At 41.0% G+C, this 12,875-nt stretch overlaps 1 protein-coding gene across 1 annotated transcript in view; it reads right to left on the reverse strand.

The window, feature by feature from the left end:
• LOC122808243 overlaps positions 1–12,875 on the reverse strand; it is a 163,554-nt gene that overhangs the window by 22,451 nt on the left and 128,228 nt on the right. Inside the window, exons 8-9 of the mRNA XM_044079206.1 lie at positions 4,576–4,634; positions 3,967–4,087 (exon numbers count right to left, since the gene is read on the reverse strand). Coding sequence (XP_043935141.1) covers positions 3,967–4,087; positions 4,576–4,634 — 180 coding nt within the window. The remainder of the gene's footprint in view (positions 1–3,966; positions 4,088–4,575; positions 4,635–12,875) is intronic.

The raw sequence follows: 12,875 nt of genomic DNA on the forward strand, positions 1-12,875 counted from the left end.
CCAAATGCATAGGCTTTTTACATACGTTGATGAGAATGGACCCCATTCCTAAGTCAGGGCATAATTAACATTTATGAAATCAGTATTACTTCAGTCTTTGATCTAGTTTTACGTACATTCATTTTTGGGTGATGCATTTTGATTATAATTAATTTGCAAGTGCAATATGAATAAACTTAATGACTGGCTATAAGGATTCCATCTCACTGAAATATTTGTACACTTTTATGGGACAGTCCTGGGTAGAACAAGAAACTTTAGCTAGTAACAAGATGTATGACAGAAAAAAAATGCACAAAGGTCAGGTAAAGGCATTTTAAAGCATGTAGCATTAATATCCGTATCTGGAGCAGTGATACATTTAAAACCATCCAAGATAGTAATGTATAAACACCATGATCATCAGTCTAATGTTTCAGTGCCATCTGCCATCTGTCATGGTACCCAGTGAGATAAATGTTGGCATTTGTTATTGTGCCTTGACATACCACATAGGTGATGAATCATTCTACTCACAGTAAAGAAAAACAACTTCTCAGCTGTTGAACCAGAAGACAAAATAGTATACAAACAAGAGTGTTCTTTTTTCAGCATTCAGGTAATTATACAGCAAGCTAAACTTCAGCCCTTACCCTAATGTGCACATTTATAATACTTGTCAAAAGCTGTATAGGTTGTCAGTGGTGCTATTGGATGATTTACCACTCATAAAATTGTCTAAGGCCAGCTTCGAGAGAAAAATTGCACAGGACACTAAGGATAATCACAAGGCTTTCTTTAGTTATGTTAGGAACCTGGGTGGTAATTCCCAGATATGCTCAGAATTAGTTCCAAAATGACAAAAAATACACCGAACCCACAGACATTGCCAACATCCTAGCTGACAGGTTCAGTGCAAACTTCTCCCCCCAACACCAAAAGGGCAAATATCTATCCCAGCAGAGTGCTGCCCCCCTGACATCTCAGATGCTCAGGTAAGAGTCGCCCTCTCCAAAGCAAAAAACACAGCATCAATGGGACCAGACGGTGTCCCGGGCTGCGTCCTACATGAACTCCAAGAAGAGCTAAACCCAAACATAAAACTACTGTTCAGTCTCAGCCTTACTACAGGATATGTGCCCAAAGAGTGGCATACAGCAACAGTGGTCCCTCTCTATAAGGTGGTGCCTCAACGGATCCTGGAAGCTATCGCCCCATAAGCCTGACTAGCTTGGTCTGCAAAGCTATGGAAAGGATCATCATGGACCTCAGAAATAACGATATTGGGGACCTACAGACACTGGATCCTACCCAGTTCGGCTTTGTTAAGGGCAGATCCTGCCTCTTAAACCTGGTTGATTTCTTTGAAACAGTCACCAAGGACATTGACGAGGGGAAGGTGGTCCACACAGCCTACCTGGACCTCGCAAAAGCCTTCGATACAATACCCCACTCGGGCATTATAGATAAGCTCACCAGCTTAAATATAAACCCCTATGTCACTAGATGGATTGCAAACTGGCTCAAGAACAGAACCCACATGGTTAGAATTGCTGGAGCCATGTCAGACTCCAAACCAGTTACAAGTGGTGTCCCACAAGGCTCAGTCCTGGGACCTCTCTTGTTCGGTATATATTTCTCGGAAGTACAGGCCAACACAGAAGGACTGTGACTGACCAAGTTCGCAGATGACTGCAAACTGGGCACCATAATCGACTCTCCAGCTGACACAAGAATCCTCCAAAAGGGCCTCATAGAAACAGACAACTGGTGCCAGAGCCATGGCCTCAAGCTAAATGCCAAAAAGTGTATAGTCATCCCCTTTGGCAAAAACAAAGTGCCCACAAATTACCACATAGGTGGTAATCCATTAAGTACAGAAGAAGTAATTAGGGACCTGGGGACCCAAGTTGATAGCAATCTCTCATTTGACAACCATGTGGCCAAAGTGGTTAGAAAAACATTTTATATAGCCCACCTAATCATGAAGGGATTCACATCTAGATCAGGGAGGTCATCGTGCCTCTTTACTCATCCTCATCAGGCCCATAATTGAGTACAATGCCCCTTTTGGGATGTACCTTACCAGACACCTGCAGCAACTGGAAAGACCCCAAAAGTACCTCACCAAGAGGATCAAAGGGCTCAAACAGATGCCATATGCTGCCTGGTTAAAGAAACTCCAGCTCTACTCAGTGGCATACCGCCTGTTCAGAGGCGATCTGTGCCTGACGTATAAAGCCATGTCCAACCTGGAATTAATGGACATGCTGCACCTCAGAAAATCCAAATCCCATCGAGCTACACGCTCGAGAGACTTGAACCTCAGCACTGAAATAAATAGGACATGCTGGAGGGACAGATTCATAACCCAGAGGCTCCCTTCACTCTGGAATAAAATCCCAATCCAGGTTAGGCAGAGTCCCTCATTGACTCTCTTCAAGAGGAATCTTGATGAGTGGATGGGAGATCATAGGTTTACCCCAGGTATCACTTCTGTGTCACTGTTAGACAGAGGCACAGTATACTAACCTCGAAAAAGGGCATAGCAAAATAAATTAAAAATGGGTGGCGAAAGCCAAACACATTCTGGCTTGGCTTATAAATGCCCTAGGGCAGATAGCCTGGTATGGACTTATGAACCTATGAACAAATAATATTGAAGGACATAGAGGAGATAACCCTTTGTCTAGAATGCAGTTAATATGCAACTCTATTTAAAGAACTATAGAAAAGTAGGGACATATGCAGATGGGTCTAGGTCAATTTATTATAGTCTGTATACAAAAAAATAGCACAGCAAGAGGTTCTCCCATTCGATTCTCGTCTAGAGTGTGGGGAGTGCCTTCTGTGTGGAGTCTGCATGTACTCCCCGCAGTTGGGTGGGCGTTCGAAAGACATGCGTAAATGGGCGTGCCTTCATTGAAGGTTGAACGTCAAGCTGGCACCTCAGCGTTCATGAAAATCTAATGCCAATCATTAGCGGACCGGAGTTCCGCTGTGGCGACCCCTAACCGGGAAAAAGCCGAAGGAAAACAACAACATATGAGGCAATTTTTTCCTGGATGCTTTTTACCCTGTTGACTGCCAACCAACAGGCCTCCTCCTATTCAACGACATGGTGTCTTCTCCTATTTGACTAAAGGGTGTTCATTCCCTAGCACTGGAAATCACCCCCATATCTACTAGGGTGATATGCATCTGCAAGGGTCATTATTTTTCTTGTAGCTCTGGGGGCTGCTTGCATCACTGCCAGCGTTTCAACTATAAAGGCTTTTCTATATTTAACCTAAAGTCTCACCTGGGCAAGGTGGACATGAGAACTGCATCATCGTGGATACAACTGTACCTTCCCCTTATAAAACACATGCCTCCCATGCATTTGCACAATGAAAAACTATGACTTTTTTTGCAGTAATTCATAACCCAGTGGTGGTTTGGTGCACCTTATGCCCACACCAGGTTGTGTGCTCTGACCTTCTCCTGAAAAATTGCAACAATACCTGGCTGGTCTCACTTCCTGCCAACAGAATGGGTATCCCCATTCTACCTTCAAACTCTATCAAGCATCTAAACTGATAATCATACTCAAATCATCTAGACCATTTTAGGCCTTTATTTCTTTACCCCACCAGAGTTTGCTAAATAAGCAAGAAAGCCTGAGCAAAAATAAGCATAACCAAAGGAAACATCTTTGGCATGGAATATAATGAAAGACATTAATAGATTGAAAAAGAGTACAGCAATTTGTTTTCATGAGGGTGGCCTGCACCCTACATATATGTGCTCTATATATGCATTTTAGATTTCTTCAGTATTGCATGTATAGGATTCAAATAGGGCCTTTTAATGATATTATGAGGAAATACATTTGATTAGCTTCCTACCTGGGTGCTTCTAAAACATTCTTGTGATTCATTAATTTTCTGCATGAATGTTTTTGTCCAGTTTCTGAATATAGAATTATTTTTTACTCTGTCACAATACCTGGGCTTGAGAAAGCTGAGCACTGTTCTCGAATAAAATCTGGCTGTTTTCACTTATGTCTGTATCATTCATCCTGTTTATGGTGTCACAGCAGACGCCCTTCATAGCAGCTCCAAGCCTCCTGAAAATACATCAGTAAACTGTGTGTTACGAAAGTAAATGTAGTAAGTAGTCTAGTATTTATTTCTTATTATCATATAATTACCATCCTGCTTCAGAACTGCTATCCATTGTGCATGTCTGACATGGGCAGTACAGGGCAGACTTGTATGCCACAATGTTTTATCTTTCACAGCATGTGTATGTGTACACACATACACACAAGCGCACACACACACACAAACACACATACACTCTTACATATTTACTCACAGTTAACATAATTAAATTTAATATCATTACATAACAGTGCAAGTAATTTATTTTTCTTTCAGTTTTGGTGACTGGATTGTCCACCGATCCTTTTCAGTGGAGGCCCAATGAGAAAAGTTTCATCTGAAAAAAATTGCATAACTTATTATTGTTTTTAAGGTTAAAAAGAATAACAAAGCAGAGAGAATTGCTGTCTTAAAAAGTAGTTATATCAATAAATGTAACTCAATAGCTTACCTAAGTTCTACAGGTTGAATTGGCTGGAGCTGGAAGACAGCTTTTACAACATATAAGGCCTACAGAAATGAACAGCAAGCAAAAAGAAGGAAAACAAAAATCAGAGCTAGAAATCCAAACAATTATTTTGTATAACATAAATTGTTCATAAAGCAAATAGATAATTTCAGTGAACAATTGGCACTGGGTAAGGAAAAAACTTTGATTTTCCTGTTTTTGGTGAGTTCTTCAACTAATGTTAAATCTTTACTCACTATTTCACTGTTTGCATGTTATTTCATCAACAACATTATATACCAGTTTCCTTGATGATATTACTACATCTGGATTTTTCCAAGATGATATGTACTCTTTTTCAGCACACTCATTTATTGTATTTCTGAAAACTAAGCAAAATGTACAAAGTATTGAAATATAACAGTGACATCAGAACAGCCATCATTTTTTCGGCCACCATTTCCATGTGTCAGACTCTTATACCACACTGTCATTGTAAAAGGAAGGTATAAACACTTTCATGTTTTGAACCCGGTTATACTGTTTTAACAGCACTTTCTAAACTGGTTAACAATGCCAATGTAATCTGTCAGCATGCTTTAATGGTTATTGTAACCAAGAAACTAATAAAAAACTGAGACCAGTCAATTTTTTTTCTTCTTTTCTTTTTCATAGGTTCATGGGTTCATTGGTAGATACTAGGCTATCGGCCCAAGGGCCTAAGTAAGCCTAGCCAACAAGGTTCCCTGGCTTACGCCACCCAAGAAAGTTAATTTCCTGTGCCACTGTCAAGCAAAGCCACGGAAGTGATCCCCGGGGTATATTTCCTATTTCCCATCCACTCATCAAGATTTTTCTTGAAGAGTACTAATGAGGATCTTTGCTTGGCATAGAAGGGTAGCTTGTTCCAGAGTACAGGAAGTCTCTGGGACAGGAATCTATCCCTTCAGCATGTCCTTTTTATTGTGGTGACAGGGTGTAGGTCCCTAGAGCATGTAGCTCAGAGGGATTGGGAATTCTTTAGGTGTAGCATATCCAACAGCTCTGGGTTTAACATAGCTTTATATGTTAAGCAGAGATCTTCTCAGAGAAAAGCTGGAGTTTTTTGAGACGGTCAGTGTAGGACATCTGTTTGAGGCCAGTAATACTTTTTGTGAGGTACTTCTGTGGCCTTTCCATCTGCTGCAGATGTCTTGTGAGGTACATTCCAAAAGGGGCATTGTACTCTATAATGGGTCTAATGAGTGCCAAGTAGAGGGGAACAATGATCTCTTTTTTTCTGGATGAGAACCTTTTTGTGATGAGGTGTGCCACATAGAAGGACTTCCTGTCTACTGTGGTGATGTGATTATCAAAGGAGCGACTACTGTCCACCTAGGTCCCAAGGTCTCTTATCACACATTTGGCATTAAGCAGACTGTCATTTATGTGTTAGTTCATGGTTACAGAGTTTTTACCAAAGGGGATGACAATGCACTTTTTGACATTGAGCTTGAGGCCATGCCTCTGACACCAGGCATGTGTCTCAGTAAGGCATTTCTGTAGGATGTCCACATCATTTGGGGACTGGCTCCTAGTTTACAGTCATCTGTGAACTTCATTAGCCAGAGGCCTTCTGTGTTAGCCCGTAATTCAGAGAAGTAGATACCAAACAGGAGAGGTCTCAGGACTGAACCCTGTGGTACTTCACTTGTCACTGGTTTGAAGTCAGATTTGGAGTCTGCAACCTTTACAGTGTGGGTTCGGTCAGTGAGACAGTTGGCAACCCATCTTGTGATGTAGGGATTTATACCTAGTTTAGTGAGTTTAGCTATAATTCCAGAATGGGGGATGGTGTCGAAAGCCTTGGCGAGGTCAAGATAGGCTGTGTGAACCACCTTACCCTCGTCTATGGCTTTGGTGACTGCCTCAAAGAAGTCGATCAGGTTCAGAAGGCATGATCTGCCTTTCACAAACCCGAACTGGGTGGGGTCCAGAGTTTGGAGATTACCAATGTTTTTGTTTATGAGTTCCATGATGATACGTTCCATGGCCTTGCAGACCAGGCTCATCAGGCTAATAGGGTGATAGTTCCCAGGATCAGTGGTGGCTCCCCCTTTGTGGAGTGGGATAACTGTTGCTGTGCACCATTCAGTGGCCACAAAGCCTGATGTGAGACTATGATTGAACATGGTGCTTAGGTGGGGAGCCAGTTCGTTCTGAAGCTCATGTAAAACACAGTCTGGGATGTTGTCCAGCCCCATGGATGCTGTGTTTTTGGTTTTAGAGAGTGCAGCTTTTACCCACATAGCTGTGATTACAGGGACTCTGCATTCTTCCTGTATAGATATGGGCCCTTTAGGGGGTGAGAGGGGGGCAAAATTAGCACTGAACCTATCTGCCAGGATGTTGGCAATATCAGTTTGTTCTGTAATTTACGTGTCATTGTGCTGTAACTCAGACCAGATCTGGGTGTTGCCATTAAGATTCTTGACATAGCTATACAATGCTTTGTGGCTGCCCTTAGAATCAGTGGTGATTTTGTTTTCATAGCTAGCATTAGAGGATCTTATAAGGGATCTCAGCTTCTTACTGAGGCTGACCAGGGAGCTCCTCCACTCATGGGATTTTACTCTCTTTTGCAACAGTTTCTTCCTTCTGTTATAGAGTTTGTTTATGGCAGGGGACCACCAGATTGGCTTCCTTTTTTTGGAGGATAGCGTCTTGGTTCTGTTTGGGATAGCATGATCCATGGATTTGTGTAAGTGCTTATAGAGTGAATTTATGTAGGATTCAGCAGTTGTAACTGTATTGTCCAACTGCATGGGTGCCATGAATTTCACCACTTCTGTCTTAAGAAGCATGAAGTTGGCTTTGGAGAAATTTTTTACCATAGTTTCCTTAATGGTGGGTGGGGGTGGGATGCGGATATCTAGGGTGATTAGCTTATGGCCAGATCTGAGCAAGGAGGAGTTGACTTCAGGTGTGGAACACTGGTCACTCATATTGGTAATGACTAGGTCTAGGATATTGTTGCCCCTGGTGGGGGTGTGGATAAGTTGATCCAGGGATTGGAATTTATGAATTCCAGAAAGCGTTGAGCAAAGGAGTTGGTATATGAGTAGTTTTCCAAGTTAATGGTGGGGTAGTTGAAATTGCCCATTATTAGGGTGTTTGGTTGAACCCTAATATTTTCTAGTATATCAAGAAAAGAAGAGTGGGAATCCTGGGGCACGGTGGGGGATCTGTAGCAAGCTGCAATTTGGATTGCAGTTTTGCCCAGAGTTAGTTGCACTTGGATAACCTCGAATGCATTATGCTGCACAACTAGCCTGGAGGTGTGGATATCCTTAATGAATATGGACACACCTCTACCTGTGGTGTTCTGGTCCTGGTTAGATGGCTGAAAAGTGTGGTATGAGTTATAGCCTGGTAATGCAGGGGTGCTTTCTAGAGCCTTGAACCAGGTCTCAGTCACTGCACAGGTATCAATGTTCTCCATTTTAAGGAGTGCCTCCAGTGATTGCATTTAGAGATTTAGACTTCTAGCATTGAGTAGCATTACTCTCAATTTTTGCTCACCTGTTCCTGTTACGGTGGTGAATTTGTCATTTGAACCTTGCCTAAAAAACGCACTATAGGGGCGGCAAGAGCCTTAGCCAGTATCCGGAATCCCAGGGGCGACAGGTGCCGGCCATCTCTGGCAAAGTATCATGGTCTGTCGACCATGTCGTCCCAGGAAGACAGATACTGGATCCCCTTATAATGATACCAGAAGCTTAGCCAATTGTTGAAGTCAATCATTTTGTCCTTGTACTGCGGTATCATTCTGGGCAATGGCAGGATGCCTGACTATAGAGTCTCCTATGACTAGTGTTTTGGGTACGTTGGTTTGCCTTTTGGGCTGTGGTTTATTGGCACACTGAGTCTGTGGACTATGTGCCATTTGGGTTGTGTTGGGGGGTGGAGGTTGCTTGCATTTCTGCTTTGGTGGTCCCTGTTGCTTGAGCAGATTATTACTGAGAGCCTCTGTGAATGTTTTTGTGTTTCTATGTGTGGATTTTGGTGGTGTAGGTTTAGTGGGACTATGTGATGAGTGTGGTGTGGTGCAAGTGTTTACCTTCTCCTCTTGACTGTCAAGTTCAGTCTTGGTTGGAGAGAGTTTTACCTCTAATTAGGCTAGATATGTGCATCTGCCACAGCTTGTGGTGTTGGGTGGTAGGAGGAGAGGGTTGTCTGTGTACATGAGGCATTTGCTACATTGCCTCAAGATGCAGAGATTCATCAGATAGACAGGAGAGAACACTGGGGGTTGACCCTTGGACATGCTGACCCTTGGACACTTTTATTGAATTATCACTTGTGACATAGGCAGATTTACATTCATATGAAAGTAATCAAACTATATTAATGGGTGTAGGACATTTCACCGAATGCACATTTCACTGAAAGTCAAATTAGTGTGCACTTTTCACTGAAAGCGCAATTCACTGAAAACTCAATTCATTGAAACACATTTCACTGAAAGTTATATATGGCCTTTTCCCCACTGTAGTGTGACCCTGGAGTTAGTATATATGGTAAGGGGGGTGTGGGGGCCATATCCCCCCCACATATTTTAAATATTTTGAACTATATACATGGATACTTGCAATTCCAATATATTACTCTTTTCCGATCATAATATATACTTGAAATATGTGGGGGGGCTATACCCCCCACACCTCCTGATGTGGTGGGCGGTGCCATCCACCCCCACTTACTATATATACTAACTCCAGGGTCACACTACAGTGGGGAAAAGGCCATATATAATGTTCAGTGAAATGTGTTTCAGTGAATTGAGTTTTCATGAATTGTACTTTCAGTGATTTGTGTTCAGTCATTTGAGTTTCAGTGAAATGTGCATTCAGTGAAATGTTCTAGACCCATATTAACATAACAAACATCATATTTCACATATATTGCTATATATCATATAACCTAAGCAATATTGCATACATTATTCAATTCCTGCCTTTTTTAAACAAGAAACATCTTAATTAAGCCATCACTTAGAACATAAGCAATCATACATTTATATAAATGAAAACAACCACACAGACACAATCCTAGTCGCAAGCATTTTACATCACAAAACATACTGACACACTCCTAGTTTCAAACATTATACGTCACTTATAATCTACCCAATCTTTCTCACTCAACAATTACATAGCTCATTTAAGTCTTGCTGCCTTTTAGACCTCATTCCTCCCTTGTATATATTGTTCCCATAATTCCCCGGTTTTTCCTATGTAGTTTGCTCCCACCCTTTTCTAAATATCTCAGTTCCAGTTTTTTTATCTCTGTTACTATAGTCACTACTTCCAGTAAAGTTGGTTTAGATTTTGATTTCCATTTTCTAGTAATTGCTTTTTTGGCAGCCACCATTATTAGGCACAGAAAGACCCTACCATGTCTAGGCAATTCCGAAGTTCACCTTACTGTGGCAGAAAGTATGATGGAGATTTTATTTTATATGTCAAGGGCCAGAGTGAGAGTATACTGTTCCTAGTTGAATCAGAAGTTGTAATAAGATGAATGTTTGATGACTGCATTAGTAAGTAGTTGCTAGATTGTAGTTCATGGGTGCTGAGTGCTACAAGGATTGGGTTCAATAGCTAAATATATCTAGAGATGACCATATGGTAAGTGGCTCCAAATCAATCATTTCTCTCTTTTCTTTTTGTTCTGCTACCCTTCTCAGCCTGGAGGTGAGAGCCCTTGAGTTCATCCCCTTCTTAGCTGTAGGGGTCAAACATGATGTTAGTGGTACCATCTTCCAAAGTGGGAATCAGGGTTTTTACTTACTGCCCCTCTAATTTTCTCCACACTTGCTCAGTGACACTTCTGGATTTCAATATGTAATAGGCATGCAGGACTATTACTCACTTCCATGAATTACATAAGCTCATGGAAATCATTCCCCTCCCTTGGCTCTTCGGCCTCCTCCAAGAATTTCAGTACAGCACGTTTCCAGGCATACAGCCCTTCGCTCAATCTCTTATTCTATTACCCTAGTCAGTTCTTCCAGTGCTGGAACTTTTAATCAATCCCAGGTTGTCTGGTTTATTGCTAGGACTACAATTTTTCTGTGGATGAGCATTCAGTTGATTTCTAGGTATTTAGTACATGGATGCCCCTGATACCCCATTGAAGATCACACATGTGACCTTGCAGCTACTATCAGTTAATGATATTATCATAGATGAATGCCAGATACTATGGATCCAGTAAATCCTTGGTTATTGTCAGTCTGGATCCTGTTGTGGAGGTAGAAAACATTTTCTGAGTAAAAAGGTTGTATGACAAAAGCTGAAGTAAAACTCTTACCTTGCTAAAGAAGGAACAGAATATTTTAGAGCAATACTATGTAAACAGGGAAGCTGCTTAGCTTTGACTAAAACAGAAATATTGTAGAGAATGTTATACTGGCAGCTGGAGGGGGCTGTTGGCCACATTGTTGCAGATGTGGTTGCATATAAAGCCTGAGGAACCCACAAGGTATGTGAAGACATTGGGTCTGCTGCTGTGTGCATGACTAGGGTCCGTCATGCCAGGTCCATCCAGTAGTGTCTTCCAGAGGCTATGAAGCATTACTCTGCGTGTGCATAGTAGGCAATCAAAATGTATGCTGCTGTGCTCCATCATGTGACAAAAGTCTATTCACTAAGGCATACATCAGTTGCTTATCTGTGTTTGGTTGATTCACCCTATGAGTTATGCTTCACTGATTTTTTCCATCAGGAAGCATAGCTCAAAAATATTAAACGAGGCAAATTTTTCAGTGGCAATCCTCCCTACAACCACCTTGTGGAGAGCTTGACTCCCACTTCCTCCTAACTTATATAAATATGAACTCCATGGTCATTGCTATCTGCAAAACTCTTATGTTTATATCCAGGCATCTAAAGCTGAAAACAAACATGTGGCTAACATCAGATCTAAATTCTCTAATGAAATTATACTACCAGGCCTGGTTTCTCTGGAAGCAGTACCAAGCACTTATCTACAGTGACTTATTCATCTTGTCCAGTAACTTAATAAAAAAGCAAACAAAAAAGATCAACAATAGAAACCGCAAACGTTTATGATGAGGATCAAACCTCACTACAAGCAAAAAAATTATTTGTGAAAACATGGGAACCAATTAATAGGAAGAAAATTATAAAAAAATAATTATACTAACTCCCTTCAAACATCCTCACTTTCCCTTTACTCTGATGATAAACTCACTGAATTGTCTTTATCCGCAAATTCCACTTATCCAAGAATATCCTCAGCTGACTGAATGTCACCACCCCTTATAATCCTCTTTTACTTTAGGCATATAAAGAAAAAAGAACTAGAAGCACTCCTTGATAACATTCTACCTGTTCTTCCTGTAAAGAACACCTAACAACCCAATTGCAGCACATCTATAACCTATCAATATGTCAAAACCTTATTCCATCACTCTGGAAGTGATCCAAAATTATCCCAATAAAAATGTATATAACCTAGAGTCCAACCCTGAATGTCATTACATCCCTACTCTCCCTAATGTCAACAAAATTCTGGAAATACTAGTTTACTGACAACATTTTGACTATATTTAAAAATATCATCTCCTGTTCAGATGCTACCAACATGGTTTCCAGACACGAAGGAGATATATTATAACCTAATGGGCCTTAACAGATGACATTATATTGAATATGGACATTGGTTACCTGATTAGTTTCATACTAATAGATAGGGCAAAAACCTTTGATCTAGCCAGCCTCAATGTTTTTTACAGGTTATTTAAAGTCCAAAAGTCTCTGACTGGTTCAAACACAGCCTTTAAAGCCTTTAAAGCAAGGACATCTGCAGTAAAGTTAATTGCTTCTCTCTCCAAAAATAATGTGCTCCCTACGATTCTGTCCTTGCTCCTCATTTTTTTTCTCCCGTTTCATCAATCATATCCTAGTCTATCTTTTCAGACTACTGATGATGCTTTACACCGATTACAGGGTAAAAGGTATCTTTATTATAAGACTCAAAGGGCTGATAAAGTGCACGTGTGCTGGAAAAGCTAAAAGTTGAGCTTTAACCTTAATTTAAGGACAAATATAAAGTGTACATCAGAGTGTGTCTTATACCTTTAAGGACCATTCTAGTCAGTGAGCATGTGCATATAAGTACTGAGCACGTGCAAGCAAGAGTGCCATTTTGAGTGAGCAGCCTGAGTGAAAGCATGTATGTGTGTAGCAGTCAGTCAGTTAGTTTGTTTAAGTTTAATGTTCCAGCCATCCATCCTG

This window comes from Protopterus annectens, chromosome 8.part0 (assembly GCF_019279795.1).
Source record: "Protopterus annectens isolate FY-2018-M chromosome 8.part0, PAN1.0, whole genome shotgun sequence".
Classification (NCBI taxonomy): domain Eukaryota; kingdom Metazoa; phylum Chordata; order Ceratodontiformes; family Protopteridae; genus Protopterus; species Protopterus annectens.